The 25,088-nt window shown below is 39.5% G+C and overlaps 1 protein-coding gene across 4 annotated transcripts in view; it reads right to left on the reverse strand.

Annotated features, from left to right (window-relative positions):
* LOC140186135 (disabled homolog 2-interacting protein-like) overlaps positions 1-25,088 on the reverse strand; it is a 606,748-nt gene that overhangs the window by 236,670 nt on the left and 344,990 nt on the right. For all 4 annotated transcript variants that reach the window (XM_072240039.1, XM_072240040.1, XM_072240038.1 and 1 more), the window contains one exon: positions 9,129-9,247. In XM_072240039.1, the coding sequence (XP_072096140.1) occupies positions 9,129-9,247 (119 nt within the window). The remainder of the gene's footprint in view (positions 1-9,128; positions 9,248-25,088) is intronic.

A 25,088-nucleotide genomic window follows, 5' to 3' on the forward strand; every position in this document is an offset into this window, starting at 1 on the left:
TAGGGATCCTGCACAGCCAGCTCATTGCCAAATTTCCTAAAGCCTGTCCACTGCCTACAAGACTTGTTACAAGTATGACGGAACTCTTGTCTGGCTTCAACAACACTCAAGAAGCTCGACACCATACAGAACAAAGAAGCCCATTTTATAGGCACACTATCCATAACTACCACTCGCTCCAGCACCAACACACAGTAGCAGTAATTTGCACCATTTAAGAATGCACTGCAGTAACTTGCCGAGAATCCATAGACAACACTTTCCAAATCCAAGAACTCTTAACAGCAGGAAGAACAAGGGCAGAAAAAGCATTGGCAGCATCACCACCTTGAAGTTGCCCTCCAAGTCACCCATCATCCTGACTGGCAAATATATCACCCTTCCTTCATCACCTCTGGGTCAAAATCCTGGAACAGCATTGTCAGATTGCAATGGTTCAAGGCGGCAGCTCAGCACCACCTTCTTTAACTGCAACTAGGATAGACAATTAAAAGCTGGCTCAGCAGAAGAGAAGCAACACAGGCAGAAATAGAAAAATAAAAGGCAGAAAGAGATTTATATTTAAGATGGAGAAAATTAATTCAAAAAGGATCATAAAGTTGAACTTGGAGAAAATGGGATAGTGCAACTTTGGGCAAGATTGAAGGCAGCAACATTTTGATTACGCTGGAAAGCGTAAAAAGTTTAGTCATATCAACCGCCAAAGCATATTATCATTGTGTACCTAAATCAGAAGTACTTGTGTTCAAGGCTGACATTCAAAACACTACTGTGACACAATGCTACAGTGTCAGACATGCTACCTTTTGGTTAAATTGAAATTAGATGTTTGCTGAAGATTTCGAGGTACTATTTGTACACAATCAGGATAGCTCGGTGAGTTTCCAGAACATTTTCCATTTGATTATTTCTGTGATTTATCTCATGACTATGTACGAGGGAAATCATTATTTGTAAAGTGGTTCCTGCCTTCTCTTGTATTATACTTACTTCACAGCTACTTAATTGGATACAGAGCACACTGGGATGGTACAGGGTAGAAGTTGCTTTATACATGGATGTTATTTTGAGGCATGGACTTTAAAATTCATATCTCAAGCCTCAAGATACTGGTGAAGTTATCTGACGGTTTTGTATAGATAGAGGATTTCAGGAGCAATTCTAACCGTTGATCTTTTGTGCTATAATCTTTTCCCTCTTTCCCTTGAATGCATTATTGATCGTTCTGTGTTACATTTAATACGACTATTCCAACACCATCAAGGTCGAAGTTAAAGTCACAGTGTAAAATACAGAGTATGCCTTCCTACTTGTCTCCTTCACAAAAACCACACCTGAAAGAGCAAATCCAGCTATTCCTGACCCTAGAACGGTGGCCTTCTCACTGCTGAGTCACGTGGCTGTTAGCAGAGTCAGCTAATGAACTGAATTTGTATACCAGCCCTGGTGCGAGGGTTGCATATAAAATAGTTCAGTGAAGTAAATAGTACAAGAATGTAGTGAGGTAGTGTTCATGGGTTCAATGCCCATTCAGAAATCACATAGTAGAGGGGAAGAAGTTGTTCCTGAATCATTGAATGTGTGCTTTCAGGCTTCTGTACCTCCTTCCTGGTGGTAGCAATGAGAACAAGGCATGACCTGGCTGATGGCAGTCCTTAATAGTGGATGTTTCAGAAGCTACAACATAAATGCTGTAGAATATAAGATTTGCCCTCCTCTGACTGACATAATCTTTATATCCTAAAATAGCAGATTAGGGCAAACCTAGAGTTTCTCCAATAGAGTTGGGTTATGAGTTTGTAATCACTCTTCTGATAAAATTACATACAAGTGTAAAAACAAAAAAAAAGCGTGGCTTAAGTTTCCCTACAGAAAGAAAAAAACTTGCTGAAGTAATGCCCTCATGAAATATGTAGAGCGAGTTCAAGGTCTTGGTAATATTCTTCTCTGATGTATTGACATTGGCTGAATACAACCAAGATGCCAAGATATAAAGCATTTTAGTACAACCTCTATTCACTCACTATCGATACACAGGTTTAACTTGCACAGCCTCTGGCAAAAAAAAACTCCCTTTTAAAATACCTTGTTAGAGTGGCACGGATCTTTATGCAGGATATGATACACCCAAATTAACAACATTCAAATTATTCTATCAGCAGAACTGGAAAGCATTCATGCATGGGATGATTTATGAAGATTTTCTTGTAAAACTGATGCAGTTTTGCATTAAACAATTTTAATACAAAATGAAATTTCATGTGGAACAGTGTTTATGTAAATGGTCGGAGAAAGTCAGTCTCATTTCCATTGGAGTGCATAAATATTTAAAATGCTACACATAGTGTGTTCAGAATCAGAAATTGAAGCAAAACTAAATGGAGCACTGGATTAAATTGGAGAATTGTTATTCCACATTCAAAGTTATGGGACGGCCTAATAGTTCAAGAAAAAGTAATCCCTGCACCCCTGAAGCAGAAATTCCGAAAGGTGCATCACCTGAAAACACCCCACTATCAAGGCCATGCTCTCTTCTCGCTACTGCCATTGGGAAGGAGGTACAGGAACTTTAGGTCCTACAGCACCAGGTTCAAGAATAACTATTTTCCTTCAATCATAAGGCTCCTGAACAGCATGAATAACTTCACTCACCTCAACTTTGAACTCATTCAATAACCTACAGACTCACTTTCAAAGAGTCTACAACTCATGTTCTCGATATTTCTTTATTGATTGTTAGTTTTTTGTACTCGCAGTTTCTCTTCTTTTGCAAATTTGTTGTTTGTCAGTCTTTGAGTGTGGTTTTGCATTGATTCTATTTTATCTTTGTTCTACTGTGAATGCCTACAAGAAAATGAGTCTCAGAGTAGTATATATACGTATTTTATTCATAAATTTATTTTAAACTTTCAACACTCTCTGAGAAAAGTCAGTAAAATCTATATAGTTCAATATTTCAAATTAAACTAAGGCTCCAAAGTTACACAACAACATTTTTCAATTCCAGTATGATTTTATTGGCTTTACTGATGGTGGGAAAGTTCTCTGCAGATAAAGCTAGAGAAACACTATTTTGAGAGGGGAAAAAAAAGTAAGGCTATTTACAAAATTCCACCTAAAGCATAATAATTGAAATCAGGATTAACATCTCTTTTGCAATGATTTCATTAATGACAAACCAAGCATACTTAGAAAATGCTTCCAAGGCTTAATTAGAGGCATAAACAATTGCTTCTATCTGCTTCAATGTATTTGACTTTGGACCTCTCTCCAACGAGCAGCAGGTGGGTAAGGTGAACCAGCATACATCACTGAGTTTCATTTCCAGAAATGTGACTGTTATCCACTTGAATCAGTTGAAAGAGAATGGAGATCGTCCTTGACCTGGAGAAGCACCTTCTGTGATGAATCCAAGCCAAGTCATCATGAAACAATCACAGATAAATCCCAACAGACAAAGCCGGGCTTCAACTAAGAACACTCAATTATCTGCACTCATGAAAAGGCTGTTAGAAACAGGTTGGTTGAGGTCAAATCGACAGCAGGCACACCCTCAGAAAGGCTTTTCAGTTTTGGGAAATAAAACAAGTAATCTTTAAAGTGGTTCGATATGCTTTGGATATTCAACTTATAACTTCAAATTGCTCTAACCCTATAAACTTCAGTTAAAGGACTGCATCCTCCAGTGCTTTATTATGGCATCAACATACTCTGGAATAACACTATCCATTTGAAGGCTGATACAACAGTACAGCTGGGTGCTTCAAGGTTAAGAAATTTTACAAAACTCACACTTATCTACATTATATTTTATTTGCATTTTAGTCCAAGTCACTACAAAAGTAACATATTAAGAATCAAAAAACAATCATACACTTAAACTAGCTACAGGTTAAAATAGGATGGTCACCATTTGTCACTTACTTATTGATCCACTTATACCTTGCCTTTTACTCGTAGTGATTTACAAAGCTGCTTTGTCACCAGCACTATTCTTGTAATTGATAGGGTTTTCTCAGGCCCATTTTTATGTAACATTCCCATAGCTCAGTCCAAAATAAGGAACATTAGCTGTAAGAACAGGAGAAAACCACACTCAAAACACTTTTAAAAAGACATTTCAATTAAGGGGAAATAAAACACAAACATTGCTTGCCCATTCAATAAGATCACAGCTGATGTGTATTACCCTATCTCACATTCTGTCATCATGCTTTGGCTGTACTTGTCATCATAAAAAATTCGCTGATTGGGAGAGGACTTTTTTAAAAAGTTAAGTTCATTCAATTTTTGATGGAGGGTGGATTGGTTGGTGGGCGGGCGGGGAGGGATGATTTGGTTGCCACCAGCAATCTGCTGTCTATTCCTAACTTCATTTGAGAAGCCGTTAAGTTTTCTTCCTGACCCTAGCAATTCATTAAATTATTCAAAAAGATTCATAATAGTCTGTTTTTATTATTTTTTGATTAAAATTAATTAAACTATTGTATTTCTAATTTACTAGCAATTTCATTATTAAATTGTAGATTCTTCTAAGCTGAATGTTTTCATAAATTTATTAATTTTAATTTACAATTTCTGGTAATTTGTCTTTGCATTGTACTGCTGCCACAAAAACAACAAATTGCACAATATGCAAGTCAAAGATAATAAATGTTATTCTGATTCTAAATCTGATTTGGAATTAGAATCGCATGCCAACAGCAAAGGGACATGCAAATTTTAAGATACTGAAGGCAAAAATTTGAAAACAAAGTGCTTAAATCTATCATCAGTTTGCAAGTCTAGTACTTTATCCATTAAGAAACAATGCTTGAAATATATCACCAACAGACGCACTGTCAAATATCACACAGAACCAACAATGAGACATCTTCTGAAATTCACTGCTGAATTATTACACTACAAAAAGATTGGAAAATAACAGTACACTTACAATCACAAATTGAGGTCTGTTTTATGCAATATTGAAAATATAGGAGTATGTCATAAGCTTTGTTTATGTGGTGTACCACATATGATCATGATATTGCATCAAAATTGGCTACAGTACAATAATGTAGCCCTTGCTTAACTCTCCTTCTTCCAACAAAATCAGATAAGTACAGTAAAACAGGCCATTGAAGTTTGGGCTAATAATGCTTATCTCGATCTACAATTCCTTGAATTTAACATAGCCCATGTTTAAAATAAATACCAGCAACCACCCGTCGTCATGCAAGTGCCCAGACGCACTGCAACTGATTCCATGTGCTGTCATTCAACCCCATCAATACTTTGGATAGAACTGTCAGCAGCAATAAATTCTGATTTGTTTGTTAAAAGATGTGCAATACTTTGTCTGTTACAATTGCATTGAGGAAGCAACAACCAGGACATTTAAACCTTGACACATCTCTGCATTTAAATAAGATGTCCATAAGTAAGATGAACACTCAAACAGAATGTTTAGCATTAAGTGATAAGTTTATATTATCAATACTGTAATGCATTCGCTGTAATGGTGATAGAAAGAGAGGGGGAGGCAACAGCTGAGCGGGAGAGGGGGGTGAGGGGGTGAGGGGGGCTGAGAGGGGGAGGGGAAGAGGGGCGCGAGAGAGAGGGGAGAGAGAGGTGGGGGCAAGAGAGGGAGGGCGAGAGAGGGGGAGGGGGAGAGAGAGAGGGGGGTGGCGAGAGAGAGGGAGGTGGCAAGAGAGAGAGAGGGTGGCGAGAAAGAGAGAGGGGGTGGCGAGAGAGAGAGGGGGTGGCGAGAGAGAGAGGGGGTGGCGAGAGAGAGGGGGTGGCGAGAGAGAGGGGGTGGCGAGAGAGAGAGGGGGTGGCGAGAGGGGGGGTGGCGAGAGGGGGGGGTGGCGAGAGGGGGGGGGTGGCGAGAGGGGGGGTGGCGAGAGGGGGGGTGGCGAGAGGGGGGGTGGCGAGAGGGGGGGTGGCGAGAGGGGGGGTGGCGAGAGGGGGGTGGCGAGAGGGGGGGTGGCGAGAGAGAGAGAGAGAGAGAGAGGGAGGGGGCGCAGCAAGAGAGAGTAAGGGGTCACAGCGAGAGAGCGAGAGGAGGGCGTAGCGAGAGGAGGGCGTGGCGAGAGAGCGAGAGGAGGGCGTGGCGAGAGAGCGAGAAGAGGGCGCGGCGAGAGAGCGAGAGGAGGGCGCGGCGAGAGCGTGAGAGGGGCGCGGCGAGAGAGAGGAGGGGGCGCGGTGATAGGGAGAGGAGAGGTCATGGCGAGAGAGGGGTTGAGAGAGAGAGAAGAGGGAAAAGAGAAAAAAACAGAAGAGATAGAGAAAAATAGAAAGAAGTTCTAAAGAGAGAATGTTCACATTTAAAGGAAACCAAATGCAGGTGATGATGAGTGTCACAAGTAAATAACTGGATTGATAGAAAAGATCACATAGTTTTGGTTTTCACTCTTGGTTTATGTTGAATGAGGTCATCTTCAGCAAATTGGCAAAATGACATCAGCTGGCTTCATTATCTCTTGTGAGGGAATAAAGAAATGAGCCAAGCTTACTGTGTTGATTGCAGTAGAATGACCCCATCTGAAAAGTGCACAAGGACGCAGAATGTGGTCAAGTAGTTGGTAATTAGATGTTGTCGTTTAGTCACTTGTTGTGTTTTATGTTGTTCTGGCAAGCATTATTGCAGACTGACCCCACCATACTGTACTTTTCAATGTACAAATGATAAATAAATCAGAATCTTAGTCTGATTAGTTTATTGGATATGAATAATTAAAACAAAACTCTATTTCATCTCCTTTCCCCTTTAAATACACAAATACCTAGAAAAAAAATCAGTATCCAACAGAATATATCTATCGAAGCTTGCGTTACAACAAAAGCAAGCAGAGATGGTACTGAAGTGAGGATAACAGAAACAATTGCACACACTTTAGGTTGAAAATCAACAATCTGCTTGTGCACAAAATGATATTATTGAAAATAGTCTATTTTGTAGTCATTTAAGTGAAATTTGAACTGAATGTCGAAGCACCAGGACAATTTAGACAAGCAAATGGTGGCAATCCAGACCAGCTATTGGCTTCACCTCCACACACGTCGATCTTGTTGCAATTCTCCAGGTCGACCTGAATGACCCTCTATCTCATCCAATCCAGCTTGAACCACCTAGATCTTTATGATTTGCTGTTTTTTTTTTGCTATTATCACATCTAAAAGGCCAGCAGATGCCTCCATGCAAGCAGAAATGAAGCATGACCTGCTGCTTTTTGGTAAGTACATTTTCAAGAATACATTATGCCTACAAATCTGGGAAAATTCTCAACCTAACTGCATCAGTTGGATGGGTACCACATTTGGACATTAGACTTGCATGTAGGTCTACTGTATAGTTTCTGGGTTCCCCATCGAGCCTGGAATTCTACAAGGCTTAATATTCTCTACAACTGTAAAATTGCAATGGATTTGACACGTCAGACCCCAGAAGCCAAAAACTACAGCGTGACTGGGCATTTCGTTTTCAAATAAACATATTTGGGTCATTTACCTTTAATATTAAATGTCTGTAAACTGACAGGCAACATAAATAACATGCTTTAAGAGGCGATATCATTGTCATTGCTCTGATTCCATACTTGCACATTTTATTGGCTTATTAAATTGCAGCTTAAAGTTTATGGAAAAGGCAGGAGGCCAAAATCCTCACCATTGTAAAAAAAATAATTGCAGCTAAATTAAAAGGGAACATCTGTCACCAACCTTGGCATGGACTGTAATTGTCTTTCTAAAGACCAGTGCTGCATTTTTTCCCCTTTTGTCATTTTAACAGACAGAGAGCATGTGCAACACAGACTAGGGCTAGTGAGATTCAATCTCACTGATGTGATTTACGCTAACCTGTAAATCACACGTTATCAAGCAAAATTTAAAAAATTACATAAATACCACCCACAAGATCAATCCTAGTGCAAAGTTCCAACGATTAATACAAAGAAAATAATGTGGCAACCAGCTTCATTTATTAATTTTCTAGTTAAATAACAAACGCTTCATGCATGACTTTTCTCCAAACGCTAGCCGAACACAACACAAATGTATTGAAGTTAAATATCTAAATCACCCCACCCCAATTCTATTCCGCAAATAGATGGCAATGGTTTAAATCTATAACAAGGCTTTGTCCCGTAGTTAACGGAAAATATGGTGAATGACTTCTTCAGTATGGAAAGATATACGCCATTTGAAGGAAACAGATGGCTAATTAATTCTATTTTTAAAAGCAGATTGGAAAATTGATAGGATGGTTTGGCGGACAAGAATGTGTGGTCCCGGCTGGTTCAAGGGGTACAGCGGTACATCGCACCCTCAATTAATACACCCAAACTACAGACTGAATAGTCAGTTGTTATGCACAGTACCTTACTATTCATTATGTCTCTACAGAGACAACATCAAGTTTGATCGCCACTAATCTACTAATATTATCGCCAGATTCCTCGATCGTCCCTGCAGAAAGGCACACGGCGAATTAACATTGCGCTCGGCACCGACAGGTGACAGACTGAGCAACTCTTCCACACCTATGTGCTCAGATACCTGAATTTTCAGGGCGAAATGTCGGCTATCAATGAATAATGTTTAGTCACCCTTTCATTACAAGCACAACTTCTCATATTAACTACTGGCCAAAGTTCAAACAGAATAGATTAATGGAAAGCTCATCGCAATGGTAACAGATTTTTAAAGAAAACGTATTGAAAGAGAACAATAGCCTGGCGACCAGCTGTATTTATTCTTCCGAAACATATTAAACTGCGGAGTTATATAAAAAATTAAAACTACTTGTTTAAATGATTAATTCTTTCCAAAAATAAAACTCTGCAAAAGAAGCTCATCGCAGGGAGAACAGAACCAAATACCACAATAAAGGCATGCCTCGTTTCACAGGAAGAAAATGTGGCAGCAATCAAACTGGAAAAGGCATTTTCAATCCCGCTGTTGTAACATTTGGGCTGAATTCTCAGCAGCTGTATAAAACCATTACAACATCGCGAAGGAAGGCAGTAATTGGGCAACGCGTCCGCTACAAAGATATTTGTTTCTGCGAAGATAATCGTGCGGTGGTGGCAGTAAAGGGTTTGAGGGCGGGGGGGGCGGGGTGAAATATCATAGGGCGCTCTTACCTTTCATCCTCCACGCTCCTAAATCCAGGTAAAATGTGGCGGAAGCTGCTGTTCCTGTCGAGCTTGGGCTGGCTCTTTGTCCTCTTGATGGAGCCTTTCAGTCGGCGGCTCAGGAAGCCCTGTTGGTAGATGACAAGAGAAGAGACAGTTGGAGCACTTCCGTCCGAGTGAAAGTCTGCGACTGGCCCGCACAGCCGGCGCTGTAAGCAGCGCGCATCGTCAGCGCCGCTGCACATTGGCACATCTCCGGGCTGGGAGTAGTAGGAACGGCAGCTCGGCGTTCATTGCACACTCCCTCAGCCTTGGTTGCCTTAGCGACCATTAGCTCTCAGAATAACCATTTTTACCGTATGTTAAAAAACCGCAAAGGCATATTACCTATTCGGCACCTGTGAAACTCTGCATTTTTTTGTGACACTATATTTTTACACTTAATAATTGCGATATTTTCTCTGCTACTTTTTACACGCATACGTGGGTGAAAATTGTCCATAAATAGAATTTCATTGCCCAACTTTGCAACTGTCATATAAATGCATCGCTCTTCTTCTGAGCTCCAGGGCTGATTTACAATGTGAACTTACTAAATGACTTCATACAGACAGATTTTTAAAAAATGAGTTCAGTGTTAAAATGCAAACTTTCAATTTATAAAACAGAAGACTAAGTCATATTTCTGTCGTGATTATCTATTGTTGAGAGCAACAATTGTAACTATGTAAACAATAGAAAAAATGTAAGTTGTCCTTGAAATTAAATCTCCAAAAACGATCTGAATTTTATATGCAAGTGATGAAAAAAGATTCAGACTTATTAACTTAAATGCCACAGAAAAGTCAGAAATAAAATCAATGTCACCAGGCAACACAACTAAAATTAGTGAACTTCATTTCATTAACTTGGCAGAAGATATGCAATTCTATACTGGACTGAAATCCCTGTTAAGGAATTATCCACATGTAATGACAGTTTTATAAAAGGTGTTAAAAGGTGTGCAATTAACAATGAAAATCAAATCTCTTTTGATGGAAAAAGTTTTTTTCTAACTTTGAAAGTGACAATTTTTTAAAAAATTAGAGTATTTTTATAGATGTCTGCAAAACATGAAGATTAATTATAAAACATGTAAAGAATGCAATAACTAACAATATTCATACTGTTAAGATAAATGAGCATCTACACAGTGCAATTTATTTCAACAGTTTTATGGGGCAAGAGGTTGTAATCTATCTGTATATTAATAGATCTTTTCAAAGCTTTGAGAAATTTCAATAATTTAGATTGATATGTTTTCAAATATAGAATGGATCAGCCATGATGAAATGGTGGAGCAAACTCAATGGGCCAAATAGTCTAATTCTGCTTCTATGCCTCAAGGTCTTATAATGTATATTGTATATTTTAACAGTTTTTGGCCTTTTTTAATAGCACTCAAAATCACTATTACCTTCAGAGTCTGTAGAACAGCTAAATATTTTCAGGTATAGATATTTTATTCAGTGCATGCCTTTTTTTAAAGCCTTAATGCTGAAACAGTGAAATTATCTGCAAAAAAAAGCATTGAAACTTCCACTTTAAACTCTAGGCATTATCTGTTGTTTAATTTGCCAGGTGGTATCTAAAATAAAGATAATCTTTATCATATAATTTGTGTTATGTGTAAATTTTAATTAACTAACAATTAATTACGTGTTCACAATAAAATGATGAAGAGTCAATATTCTCTATACAGGAGGTCATGCTGCACCAAGGTAGGGACCATGTGGGAAAGGCCTTGAAAGAGGATGGACTAGAAGTTGCTATGGTGGATGTTGGAAACACCTGCATAGTTTTGCATGAAAAGTATTGACAGCCACAGGCCAAACTAAAAACAAAAGGAACTTTATTTACTTATTTTACATATTGAGCTACAGCATGGAATAGGCCCTTCTGGCCCTTTGAGCCATACTGCTCAGTAACTCCCCCCCCCCCACCAATTTAATCCTACCATCATCACAGGAAAATTTACAATGACAAATGGACCTACCGACCAGGACTGTCTGAGAGGAAACGCACGCGGTCACAGGGAGAAGATACAAACTCCTTACAGGCAGCGGTGGGAATTGAACCTGGGTCCCCCTTGTAAAGCGTCGTGCAAACCGCTACAATACCGTGGCACCCCAATAAACTTGATAGCTACATTTACGGGTTAATATCGACATTAGATCTCTGACCAGTAGAAAAATGTGAAGAAACACCCAAAAGGAATCATTAGTAGGAGCACAGCTGTTCCTCACTGAATGCGCACATACAAGATTTGATCTTGGAAATTGGAAGTAAGGAGACAAAATACAGAGAAGATCAATTATGGAAAAGGCAGAAAATGGCAATGAAATGCAGTGAAAAAACTTACTGAGGAGTATAATTAATAAATGAAAATCAAACTGAAACGATGCTGGAAAACTTAGATAACCATAGAATATAGAACATAGCACCTTGCAGGCCCAGTGTTTTGCCGACCATATAACCTACTCTAGAAACTGCCTACAATTTCCCTGCCACTTAGTCCTCTATTTTTCTAAGTTCCCTGTACCTATCTAAGTCTCTTAAAAGACCCTATCATATGCGCCTCTACTACCATCGCTGGCAGTGCACTACACGCGAACATCCCCCTTGTACTTACTTCCAAGCACTTTAAATCTATGCCCCCTCATGTTAGCCATTTCAGCCCTGGGAAAAAGCCTCTGACTATCCACATGATCAATGCCTCTCATCATCTTATACACCTCTATCAGGTCACCTCTCATCCTCTGTCACTCCAAGGAGGAAAAACCAAGTTCACTCAACCTATTCTCATAAGGCATGCTCACCAATCCAGGCAACATATTTGTAAATCTCCTCTGTACTCTCTCTATAGTATCCACATCCTTCATGTAGTGAGATAACCAGGACTGAACACAGTGCTCCAAGTGGGGGTCTATCTAAGGTCTAATATAGCTGTAGCATCACCTCACGGCTCTTGAACTCAATCCAATGGTTGATGAAGGTCAACACACCATACACCTTCGTAACACTGTCAAGCTGCGCAGCAGCTTTGAGTGTTCTATGGACATGGATCCCAAGATCTCTCCGATCCTCCACACTGCCAGGAGTCTTAACATTATTATAGTCTGTCTTCAAATTTGATCTACCAAAATGAACTACTTCACACTTACCTGGGTTGAACTCCATCTGCCGCTTCTCAGCCTAATTCTGCATCCTATCATGTCCTGCTGTAGCCTCTGACAACCCTCCAGAATATCCACAACAACCCCAACTTTTGTGCCATCAGCCAACTTACTAATCCACCCTTCTACTTCCTCATCTAGGTCACTTATAAAAATCACAAATCAAAAATCCAAGAACAGATCTCCGTGGATCACCACTAGTCACCGATCTCCATGCAGAGTACAAACCATCTCCAACCATCCTTTGCCTTCTGCAGGCAAGCCAATTCTGGATCCATAAAGAGAGAGCTGAAATACTCCATATAATATATAACAATTACAGCACGGAAACAGGCTATCTCGGCCCTTCTAGTCCATGCCAAACTCTTACTCTCACCTAGTCCCACCGACCTGCACTCAGCCCATAACCCTCCATTCCTTTCCTGTCCATATACCTATCCAATTTAACTTTAAATGACAACATTGAACCTGCCTCAACCACTTCTGCTGGAAGCTCGTTCCACACAGCTACCACTCTCTGAGTAAAGAAGCTCCCTCTCATATTACCCCTAAACTTTTGCCCTTTAACTCTCACTCATTTCCTCTTGTTTGAATCTCCCCCACTCTCAATGGAAAAAGCCTATCCACATCAACTCTATCTATCCCCCTCATAATTTTAAATACCTCTATCAAGTGCCCCCTCAACTTCTATGCTCCAAGGAATAAAGACCCAACTTGTTAAACCTTCCTCTGTAACTTAGGTGCTGAAACCCAGGTAACATTTTAGTAAACCTCCTCTGTACTCTCTCAATTTTATTGATATCTTTCCTATAATTCAGAGACCAGAACTGTACACAATACTCCAAATTTGGCCTTACCAATGCCTTGTACAATTTCAACATTACATCTACTCAGCAGATGAGACAACATTGTGGAAAGCGAATCGAAATGGGCTAGGTTGGGGACCATTCAGCAGATCCAGGAAAGAGAGAAAACATGTTCATTTTAAGATCTGACATTTTCCCTCTTTCCCAGTTGTGATACAGGGTCATCAATCTGAAATAATCAACTCTATTTTTCTTTCCACAGATGCCGCCTCCTCTCCTGCACATTTCCTGTTTATCAACCTGCAAATGAAGTTCTCCTACGACACAAGCAAGGCACACTAGCAAGATTAAGGCATTTGAACATTTAAAATGGGGCCTATATGTGGAGGAGCAATGGGAAGAATGATATTTCATTTAGTAAGGTTAGCATTGCAAGCCATTAGGTTGAATTTTTTAAAAAGTCCACAAAGAATTGCTGCTCATTTCTATAGAGTACAAAAGCAGGAAATCAAGTTCAAAAGCTTGGATCTGGGAAAACTTTCCACACATAAATAAGTCCAGATCAAGGGTGCATAATGTAAGATTGACATCAATAAGTTAAGTAAATAATTAAAGTGATTTCTTTTCACAGGGTGATGAGAATATAGACACAGTGACACATAGCAGACTGCATCGATGTATTCGTGGAATGATTCATTCATAAGGGGAACTAGAATAAAGGGACACCAAGGCAGGAAGGGCAGAGACTGAGAGGGGAATTGTATGAAGTATGGGAAATATGAAACAACACACACAAAATGGGAAATATCCTGCGCCTGTAGAACAATTCCATACAGTTCATTGAATTAAGTATTTTGTCTGATGGTTCAAAGAATTTAAGTATAATGAACCATCTAAAAGCCATTTAACTGATGAGGGGATGACACTTATAAACCCCTTGGACATAATCTTACTAATCTTGATATGTCTGCTGAAACTGATTTAATAAGATGTAAATCTTTTCTTCTGTGCAATAAGCACAAAAAAACTAGAGCAGCAGGCTATTGTACTTTTGTACTGTGTCAGATCCTTAAAATAACTCAATGCTTCATTCCCCTGCTCCTTCCCAAGACAATGGAGTCTGAGTTGCACAACTCAGACGTAAATCCTTCCACTCACCATGATAACCTTTTTACCTATCCACACTAAACCTTTTTATCAATTTCAAATATATTTATCTTTCACTAATTAATACAGATTTCAGTTCTGTCACTGGGTTCTAGCTACCTTGTCTAAATGACACGGTACTATAGTGGTTAGCACAATGCTTCACGGTACCTGCAACCTGGGTTCAGTTCCTGTCTATGCCTGTAAGGAGTTTGTATATTCTCTCCTTGATTGGGTGGGTTTTCTCTGGGTGTTCCAGGTTCCTCCAACAGTCCAAAGACCTACCCATGGTAGGTCAATGGGTCATTGTAAATTGTTCCGTAATTAGGCTGGGATTAAATTGGTGGGTTGCTGTGCAGCGTGGCTCGAAGTGCTGGAAGGACCTACTTCACACTGTATCTCAATAAAAAATAAAGTCTGCATTATTTGAGATACTCCACAACACTCCAAGGATAATCACAGTCTCGCTACTACCTTTTCTGGTACAATGCTAGTAACGTCTATGCCTCGTTCTTGGCATTCTTTTAATAAATTGTACACAGAATGAAACACAAAACCAGCTGAGGCTCAACCACAGCGTTGAAGGTTCAACATAATGCATGCTTATATCTCCACTTGTACCACACAGAATTCCATATGCCTTTTAAATGAGTCATTTTAACCTCTCATCATCTTCAAAAATATGCGCAAGTCAAACTTCACTTGTCTCAGCTCCTGCATCCTTTCAAAATTCTGCCTGATATTTTAGAACACATATCATCCAAGCCAAATTTCTTTCTTCAGCTTCATTTTATGTTTGTGTACCCAGCCTATATCATTGCTGAGACATAGGATTGTTCTCCTAGTTTATCATGCGTCCATGCTCTATGCCATTGACAAACATTGAAATTAATGTTTCTTAAATACAAGCTCATGTCACTAATAAATATCAAATAGACCCGTGGCCTTGATTCCAAACACTGCTCACTTCTTTTCAGTTTGACAAACAACTATTTATTACTACCACCTTGTTAATCAATTTTATGTATATTCATAATGCCACTTTCTTGTGCTTTGAACTGCTTAACACAACATTCCACTGTATCAAATGCTTTTTATTAAACTTGTTGAATTTATCAGTTTACTTATTGAGATACAGCATGGATAGGCTATGCCGGCCCTTCAAGCTGATGTCCAGCAACCGCTGATTTAACCCCAGCCTAAACATGGGACAATTTACAATGACCAATTAACCTCACAACAGTACATCTGCAGACAGTGCGAGGAAACTAGAGCACCCCGAGAAAACCCACCCATTCCACGGGGAGGATGTACAAATTGCTTACAGAAAACGTGGAATTGAACTCTGAACTGCAACACCCCGAGCTGCAATAGCATAGCGCTAACCACTACAATTCTGTGGTGCCCGATAACGAAGTAACAAATGACAGCATCAAGTGGCCATCTTTGCTATTATTCCATAAAATTTTTCAGTCACTCTGCTCAGCCAGATATGGTTCCTCCATTGCTACCTTCATGTTAATGAATTCCAGACTTCCACAAGATTAAAGAAATTTCCTCAACTGCCCTTTCATTTTTGTCTTACACTTTACCTTCTTAATTACTGACCCCTCTACTAAGCTTTTTCTATTCATCATAACCCCCTCTAAATTTTATACATGACAGCTAAAGTTGGCTCTCAATTGCACCAATTCCAAAGATGGCAACTTACAGCTATACTTTCCTCATAACTAGATTTAAGGGCTAATAGCCCTAAATTTCATTTGCACAGCTTAAATAATGTCAAATACTTTATGATATGCATTGATCAGAACAGTATGTAATCTTGCTAGTGTTCTTATACAGCCTGCCAAGATATTACTGGTCTATTGGATATGCCACCTAAATGAGCTTATCCAACTTTCCCATTTAGCATTAAATATCTGCAGTCATGAACTTCAAATTCTTCTATGTCCATTACAAGGACGTTACCAGGACTGGAAGGCCTGATATATAAGGAAAGATTGAATAGGTTAGAACTTTATTCCCTAGAACGTAAAAGATTGAGGGGAGACTTGACAGAGGTATACAAAATTATGAGGGGTATAGATAGGGTAAATGCTTTTTCCACTGAGGTGGGGTGAGATTACAACTCGAGGTCATGGGTGAAAGGTGAAAGGTGAAACGTTTAAGGAGAACATAAGGGGAAACATCTTCACTCAGAGGGTGGTAGAGTGTGGAACGAGTTGCCAGCACAAGAGAAGTTTGGATAGGTACATGGATGGGAGGGGTATGGAGGGTTACGGTCCGGGTGCAAATAAAGGTTTGGCATGGACTAGATGGACCAAAGGGTCTGTTTCTGTGGTGTCGTTTTCTATGGCTCCCAATACCCTAACACTTGTTGGATATTCTCTAGCTTTGATCATTGTTGTTGTTTCCCTCTGCGCCTTGTGGCGCATCAGGCGGCAACCTCGCTGTTTCTCTAGCATTTGTCTGTTTTCTAACAAGGCCGAGTTGCTAGCTTGACATTCAACCCAGCACAGATGGAAAGCATAGAAGGATCTGGACGGATTCGAACCCTAGACCACTAGGCACCACTGCACCATTGGCCGGCCTAATTTTGATCAATCTCTTCTCTAAATTAATCTACAACATTCTTTGACACTGTCAACTATAGCACACATTTTGTAATGTCGGCAAACTTCAGATCTGTAAAGATTCTGCAGATGCTGAACGTTCAGAGTAACACACACAAAATGCTTGAGGAACTCAGCAGGTCAAGCAGCATCTATGGTGAGGAATAAAGAATCGGCATTTCGGGCCGAGACCCTTCGATCCTGATGATGGTAAGTATTAAACTTCAGTATCCTATCATTTACGTTCATATCCATCATGAAAGCCAAACATAGCGGCAATAATCCCCAAGGAACCCCAACGTAAGCAGACTTTCAGTCACTAAAACTCAAACTATTGATCTGAGGCACTGAATTGTATCAAACTGCTAGCAATTCAATAAAACAGCAGAGCCTTACAGTCTGAGGCAACTGGGGATGAGCAATAAACGCTGCCCTTGCCAGAGACACCCACATTCTGAGAATAGATAAAAGCCTCCATTAAACAAGTAGAATTGTGTGATTCACATAAAAACATGACACTCATTTTTTGCGTACATCAAGATCTTTAGTAGCAGGTCTGAATTTGAATTTGTACTTTAATTATGTAATACTGCTCCTGTACGGACTCTGCCCACACTCAGCATTCATTTCCACGCTGTGCCAAAATAACATGACTAAACAATGTACTTAAGATACCTCCCAACATATTATTTCCATTGTTCTTTAAAATCAAATATCAGGTTAAATTTAATCCAGCAAAAAAGTTTTTAAAATTTCCCTTATAATAATAAAGGCTGCGAGGGCTTGAGCAATTTAGTGGCAGAATGATCCATGGTAGATTTCAATAGGATGGTCTTAATGACCATGTAACAAGCACACAGTTAGGATTAGTCATTTTGCATTGGTCCTGACCAACTTAAATGCTGCATTGAAGTTCAAGTTCATTGTATTTCTGTACTGGGTATTTGTTAAAAACATTACAGTTGTCCCTAATAATGGGTTTTGCTGTTTTACCAACATTCATAAGTCAGAAAATACACAAGTCACCCCACCTGGTAACCATACCTCCACGTTATTGTAATGAATGGCATCAAAAGCACATAACACCAATAAGAAAAAGAATTATTTTACTTTACTGAGATACAGCATGGATTAGGCCCTTCTGGCCTTTCGAGCAATCCCTGGATTTAATCCCAGCCTGTTCACAGGACATTTACAATGACCAATTAATCTACTAACCAGTAGATCTTTGGACTGTGGGAGGAGACCTGAGCACCTGGAGGAAAGGCACGTAGTCACGGGGAGAACGTACAAACTCGTTACAGGCAGCAACAGGAATTGAACCCAGGTCACCTGTTCTGTAAAGCATTGTGCTAACCACTATGCTACCATGACACCCCAATTTCTAAAAGATGAGAGAGGAGATTGTTGCCATCTATACGAATGGACGTACGTACTTAGGTTAGACTTTTGGATTTAATATTATGGGAGCTCACTTGTATGTAGAGGTGTCCAGAAGTCAGACGTTCTTAAACTGGGGGAAGCCTGTAGTAATGTATGTGCAGCTTGAAGAGCTGGACGGGTCTATTCGAATGGATGGATGGAGAGGTGGATAGATGGACCAAGCAAGCAAGCAACCCGGTCGATCAGAACCTAACAAATAAGTACGGCTGAAACCAAAATGAAGAGGGAAACAAACATCAATTTGGAAAATCCCATTGATGACTCAATATTCTTAAACCTCCTTTTCTTTTGTCTTTGTTTCTGCTTTTTTCCCCCTTGTGTTAGTTTATCACAACCCATATGGTTTTAATATCGTCAACCTTTCACAACACAATCTGCAGCAGGTAAAATATTCTGTGATAAATTAATTACTCTGTACATAATACAGTGTTTAATTTACCTTTCAATTAGATAAAGCTATTGTGAGTGTAAATATGTATACATGGTGAATGGCATGGAACTATATAGAGGAGCCATTTATTAGTAACTATGAGTAATTATTATAGGAAGTTTGTGCTATTTATACTGATGTTATAGATCAACATTGTCCAATCATTGGGACTTCCTATTATGTTACTGTAGCCATTAAAAGTTGAATATATTTTATTTTAATAATCAGGATATCCAGACGTATTTATGGAATAGTTCCAAAGACTTTAATACTAACATTTTTATAAGCCAACTGTTACATCTGTTCCAAAATTACAAAATTTTCTACTTAAAAGCTAACATTCAGCTGATTTATAATTGGGAAACATTTTTATATTACAAAAAAGACATAAACATGGATCTGGGAACAGTGTTATTACTGAATAAATCTAACCACAAAAGCATGGAGAAAGTATCTTCATTGACCATTTTGTAATATTTTGCTAATTAAGGCCTGATTACATATGTAAATTCTGGCTGGAAAATAGCTGTTCCTACATTACTAAAGTTTAAGTCAGAGTTTTGTAGAACTTCAGAGTGTATTATGCTGTTAATCACAGAGTAATGAGGATTGGTAATTAGATTCAAATTTTATATGCAAATCTGGTTGTTTTGAAACTTAAAAATGTAAAACCCGCAGGTCCCATCTTTCCAAAGCTTTGAATTGAATTAAGTTTGGGGAATCAATTATACTGCAAAACAAGGCCAAAAATAAATTTTCTGCCTTGTATATTATAGAACATTAAGTACTCTTCATTTTATTCAATCAACTGCAGGAAGAAAGTCCATTCTGAGTCAAAAATAATTTGATTTTTTCCTGCCCAAATTGAGAGGGGAAGAGAATATTTTGCTTTGCTTTAGATCATGGGTTCCCAACCTTTTTTATGACATGGATCAATATCAGTAAGTCATAGTCATAGTCATACTTCATTGATCCCGGGGGAAATTTGTTTTTGTTACAGTTGCACCATAAATAATATAGTAATAGAACCATAAATAGTTAAATAGTAATATGTAAATTATGCCAGTAAATTATGAAATAAGTCCAGGACCAGCCTATTGGCTCAGGGTGTCTGACCCTCCAAGGGAGGAGTTGTAAAGTTTGATGGTCACAGGCAGGAATGACTTCCTATGACACTCTGTACTGCATCTTGGTGGAATGAGTCTCTGGTTGAATGTACTCCTATGCCCACCCAGTACATTATGTAGTGGATGGCAGATATTGACCAAGATGGCATGCAACTTGGACAGCATCCTCTTTTCAGACACCACCGTGAGAGAGTCCAGTTCCATCCCCACAACATCACTGGCCTTACGAATGAGTTTGTTGATTCTGCTGGTGTCTGCTACCCTCAGCCTGCTGCTCCAGCACACAACAGCAAACATGATAGCACTGGCCAGCAGGTTCCATGGAGCCCAGGTTGGAAACCTCTGGCTTAGACCCTTGGTGATATTAAGAATTAGCTGCTGTGTGTATGAAAGACCATTTATAGGGTCCAGATGGAGGTGGACTTGGTATCAACCTATTGCTCCCCAAATATACTCTGCAGACAGTTTAGTAGATGCACCTGCTCATTAGTGCAAATATCTAATCAGCCAATCATCTGGCAGCAGCTCAATGTATAAAAGTGTGCAGGCATGGTTGGTCAAGAGCTGTTGTTCAAACTAACCATGAGAATAGGAAAGAAATGTGATCTAAGTGACTTTGACTGTGGAATGATTGTTGGTGCCAGATGGGGTGGCTTGAGTATCTTAGAAACTGCTGATCTCCTGGGATTTTCAGGCACAGAGAATGGTGGCAAAAAAACAAAAAAAAAATCCAGTGAGTGGCAGTTCTGTGGGGGGAAATCGCCTTGTTAATGAGAGTGGTCAGAGAGAATGGTAAGACTGGTTCAAGCTGACAGCAGGACGACAGTAACTTAAATATCAACGCATTACAACAGTGGTGTGCAGAAGAACATCTCTGAACCTTGAAGTGATGGGCAACAGCGGCAGAAGACCACAAAGGTACACTCATGGTCACTTTTTTGGTACAGAAGGTACCTAGTAACGTGGCCACTAAGTGTATATGAGGTTACGCTTAGCAACTTAATGGAGGGGAAGGAAGAATCAAATTTACCATGATGTTCTGTCCAAAGCTCCTGTGAATAGTCCATAATCAGTTATAACTTTTATTTGTAAATATTACATTTCAAGTATTAACCATTGTTGGCTGAACAAGGGTCAAAATTTTTACTATTCCAGAGATTTTAATAAGCAAACTTCAAAAAGCCTTTTATAAAATTCTGTTCTGTTAAACTGTGAGCCAAGCCACACAGTTGAATAGAAGCAGCAAATAGTGACTGTCATTGCCCAATACAACTGAACCCAGAGTTCAAGGTTAGCCTGTGACTTTGATCTAAATAGCCTACATTCACTTCCTAAACTTGCCATAAAAATATTCAATAGATCTGTGGAGATACGAGTGTCCTTCTATCAAAGAGCCTTCAACCTGAAACATTAATCTTGTTTCTCTCTGTAAGTGCCTCCAGACCATGTTTCCATTATATTTCTTTAAAATTTTATCACCTTTTGAATTAGACAGAACAACAGTGAAAGCTCAGAAAAAAATATTATTTTTTTAAAAATCAAGTTTTCCTTATTTTTGTGCCTCTTATAACTTACATATATTTTGTGCTTAATAGTATCTTCAAGTATTTAAGGTTATATTCATTTGAGTGTAAATATTTTCAGCTTAAGTAATTTTGTTTAAAAGTCTTGTAAGTTCCTGAATGTCTCCAAAGCAGAGCCTGAACAGTCCAGCTACCAAAATAAGTTTGGCTTTGTGAGTTGAAAAACTGTTATTTCCTTTTTTCCCCCTCACATACTTTGTGGGTAGCAGCTTTGGAGCACATGTTTCATCTTCTGATATAGAACCTGAATACACAGAAACCAGTTTCAGCAATCAGACAGTCATACAGAGATACTGCACAGAAGTAGGCCCTTCAGCATACAGAGTCTGCAATCAACCATCAACGACCTAATCCAACAGTAATCCCTTTTTTAAAAATTCTCCTCGAATTTCCATTAACTCTCCCCAAATTTGACCACTCACCCACACACTAATGCCAATTAACTTATCAACCCATGCATCTTTGGGATGTGGGATGAAGCCACTGCCCTCAGGGGAAAACTCATATAATCACAAGGGCAACATGCAAACTCCACATAGACAGTAGCCTAGGTTAGGATTGAACCTGGGTCTCTGGGTGCTGAGAGGCAGTGGCTCCACGAGCTGTGCCACTTTGCCAGGTAACTCCTACTTACTGGTGATCATAAAATCTGTCCCAAAGGAACAGTAGTTTCTCAGAACGAGGCTGAGCCATTCCTCAGCTCTACCAATCTAAATCTTTTCATATTCACCGTCTAAAAATCTATCAAAGGAGCCAGATTCAGAGTTCCACACACCTGCATTTGGGAAAAGAAAGTGCTACTAGTTTTACCCTTAAATATCTTTGATCTACTTTTAACATTATTCCACTTTGATCTAGATTAACCCCACAAGAGGAAATAATGCTCCTGGCTCTATCATGCTGTATTTCCTAATTTCTCAATATTAATTGCCTTGATCTGATTACCATCCAACTTTGTTTGAACATAATAAAACATTACCTTATGCATTTATCTTAATTTATTATAAATCTTAATTATTCATACTAAAATAGTGTTGACCATTAAATATTTTCCTGAAACCATTTTAAACTCAATAACTGCATCTTTGTACAGGCATGATCAAAACCCAACAAACCTGAATATAGAATTTGATGAACACAACGCTTAGCGTTTGCTATCTATATCTACTCTCTGATATTAAAACTGGGCTGGTACCAACCAGTTGAATCATGCATGCAGAGATCTTTTTTATCCCACAACTACATCTGGTATTTGACTGGACATGCTTAATGGACTGAAATTACATACAAACTCAAACCTGCCTACCTTACAGACTATTCTACAGTAAGCAAAAAAAAAGTGCCAGAATGCTGAGCAATATCCTAAGACAAATATCTGAAAAAGATGCTACAGTTCAGGTGGAGTTTAAGAATCAACTGAAGAGAAACCCCCACCTCAACAATTCAACCTCAATTTGCTGCAGTTAACTTTCAGGATTCTTGCCAATTAAATTTTAAACATACAGAAATTGTAGAAAAGCATAAAGAGTATCAGAGGATTAATCAATGTAATAAAAATTACCAAAAGCAGTTTCTCAAGGAAGTAACAACATTTATTACAAATGAAAGACAGAAGACTGGTCCTAGACACGTTTATGATAATTTACCAATATTATCTGCACTCTGGACAGGTCCCAACAGATTAGAAGACAGCGAACGTCATGCCACAGTTTAATAAAGGATGTATGCATAAGTCAGGCCAGTTAACCTAACATCTATAATCTATTATTAATGAAGAAATAGGGAGGCATCTGGATAGAAGTGGTTCTATCAGGCAGATACAGTGTATATTAGACTATAAGAACATTAGACAGGAGCATTAGGCCATCTGGCCATGAAGTACGTTCTGCCATTTCATCATGGCTGATCCATTCATGAAGGGCAGGTCCTGTTTGACAAACTTACTGGGGTTTTTTAAAGGTTACAATGATGCAGTGGATCGAGGGGAACAGGTGGATATTGTATACTTGGATTTCCAGAAGGCATTTGATAATCCTTATCCATAAGATAACGAAGCATAGAGTTGCCATAGTTAGAGAATTGGTTAACCAATAGAAGGCAGAGAGCTGGGAAGTGGGGAGGGGAGAGAAATTAACACAAGTTCTTTCCCTTCTCTTTTTATCTTCTCCATTTTGGCTCCGCTCTTGCCCTTTTCTCTTCTCATCACCTGCCTATCACCTCCCTCTGATGCTCCTCCTCCTTCCCTTTCTCTCCTGGTCCTCTGTCCTCTCCAATCAGATTCCTTTTTCTTCAGCCCTTTACCTCTTCCACCTATCAACTCCCAATTTCTTACTTCTGTGACAAAATACCAAGTTATCAGAAGATTGAGGCCGATAAGAAAAACAATGGGGGAACATTCAGAAATGTTAATGGGAGACGAGAGAGATTAACGAAAGGATACACAGTTCAGAGTATTGTCAGATGGGTTGCTTTGAACCCGAACTGTTTGAAGTTTGATGGACAGGCGATACCCCAGCAGGGGGATAAAAGGAACAGGTTCGCTAAGGCAAGACACACCACGACACCACAAGATAATGAGACGCTGGAAGTGCAGTGTGCCCCCACAAGTTGGTGGGAGTTTTGGGGATCATATCACGGGACCAACCATAGACGCACAGGGTGGAAAGGTACGATCGGCGGGAATCTGATGTGTGTGTCCGCCCTTGCCTGGGTGCCGAGTTCACCGCAGAAGAACGATCGTATCCGGAACGGAGGGGTCACAGTCGGTGACCTCAGAAGACATTACAAAGGGCTTGCCTGAAAGCAAACTGCGAGGAACATCAAGGTCTATTTGAATTGAGAATTTGCATATTCATTCTCTCTCCCTCCAACAGCACAACAGCGATTACTGCGAACTGAACTAAACTGAACTGAACTCTGTGTCACTTGAGACTGATCATTTTACCCCTAGACTGCGATAGAGCTTGATTGATCCTATTATCCTAGTTCTGTGTACATGTGTGTTTTATCATTGCTAACCCGTTGCATTTATATCCTTACGTTTAGAGTACTGTGTTACTTATTTCTTTAATAAAACTCTCTTAGTTCCAGTAATCCAGACTCCAACTAAGTGGTCCATTTCTGCTGGTTTGGCAACCCAGTTATGGGGTACGTAACACTTCATTTCCTGTCCCCCACCCACCTTCTCTCACATTGTTTTACCCATCACCTGCCACCTTGTACTCCTTCCCCTTTCCCTCCCTTCTTATTAGGCTTCTTTCCCCTTCCTTTATGGTCTTAGTGAAGGACGTGGGTGACTGCTTATTCCTCTCCATCGCTGCTGTTTGACCTCCTGAGTTTCTCCAGTATTTTGTGTGAATAGATCAGATTATTATTTAAATATCGAAAGATCGTAGCATGCTGTTGTGCAGAGGGACTCGGAAGTACTTGGGCATGAATCCCAAAAGGCTGGTTTACACATGTAACAGATTATCAAGAAGGCAAATAGAATTTTGGCCTTCATTGTTAGATGGATTAAATTTAAAAATGCAGGGAAGTTCCGCTGTTAACTGTAGTTTACTGGTGAGGTCACAGCTTGAGTACTTTATGCAGTTCTGGTCTCCTT

The sequence above is a fragment of the Mobula birostris genome, chromosome 22 (assembly GCF_030028105.1).
Source record: "Mobula birostris isolate sMobBir1 chromosome 22, sMobBir1.hap1, whole genome shotgun sequence".
NCBI lineage: Eukaryota > Metazoa > Chordata > Chondrichthyes > Myliobatiformes > Myliobatidae > Mobula > Mobula birostris.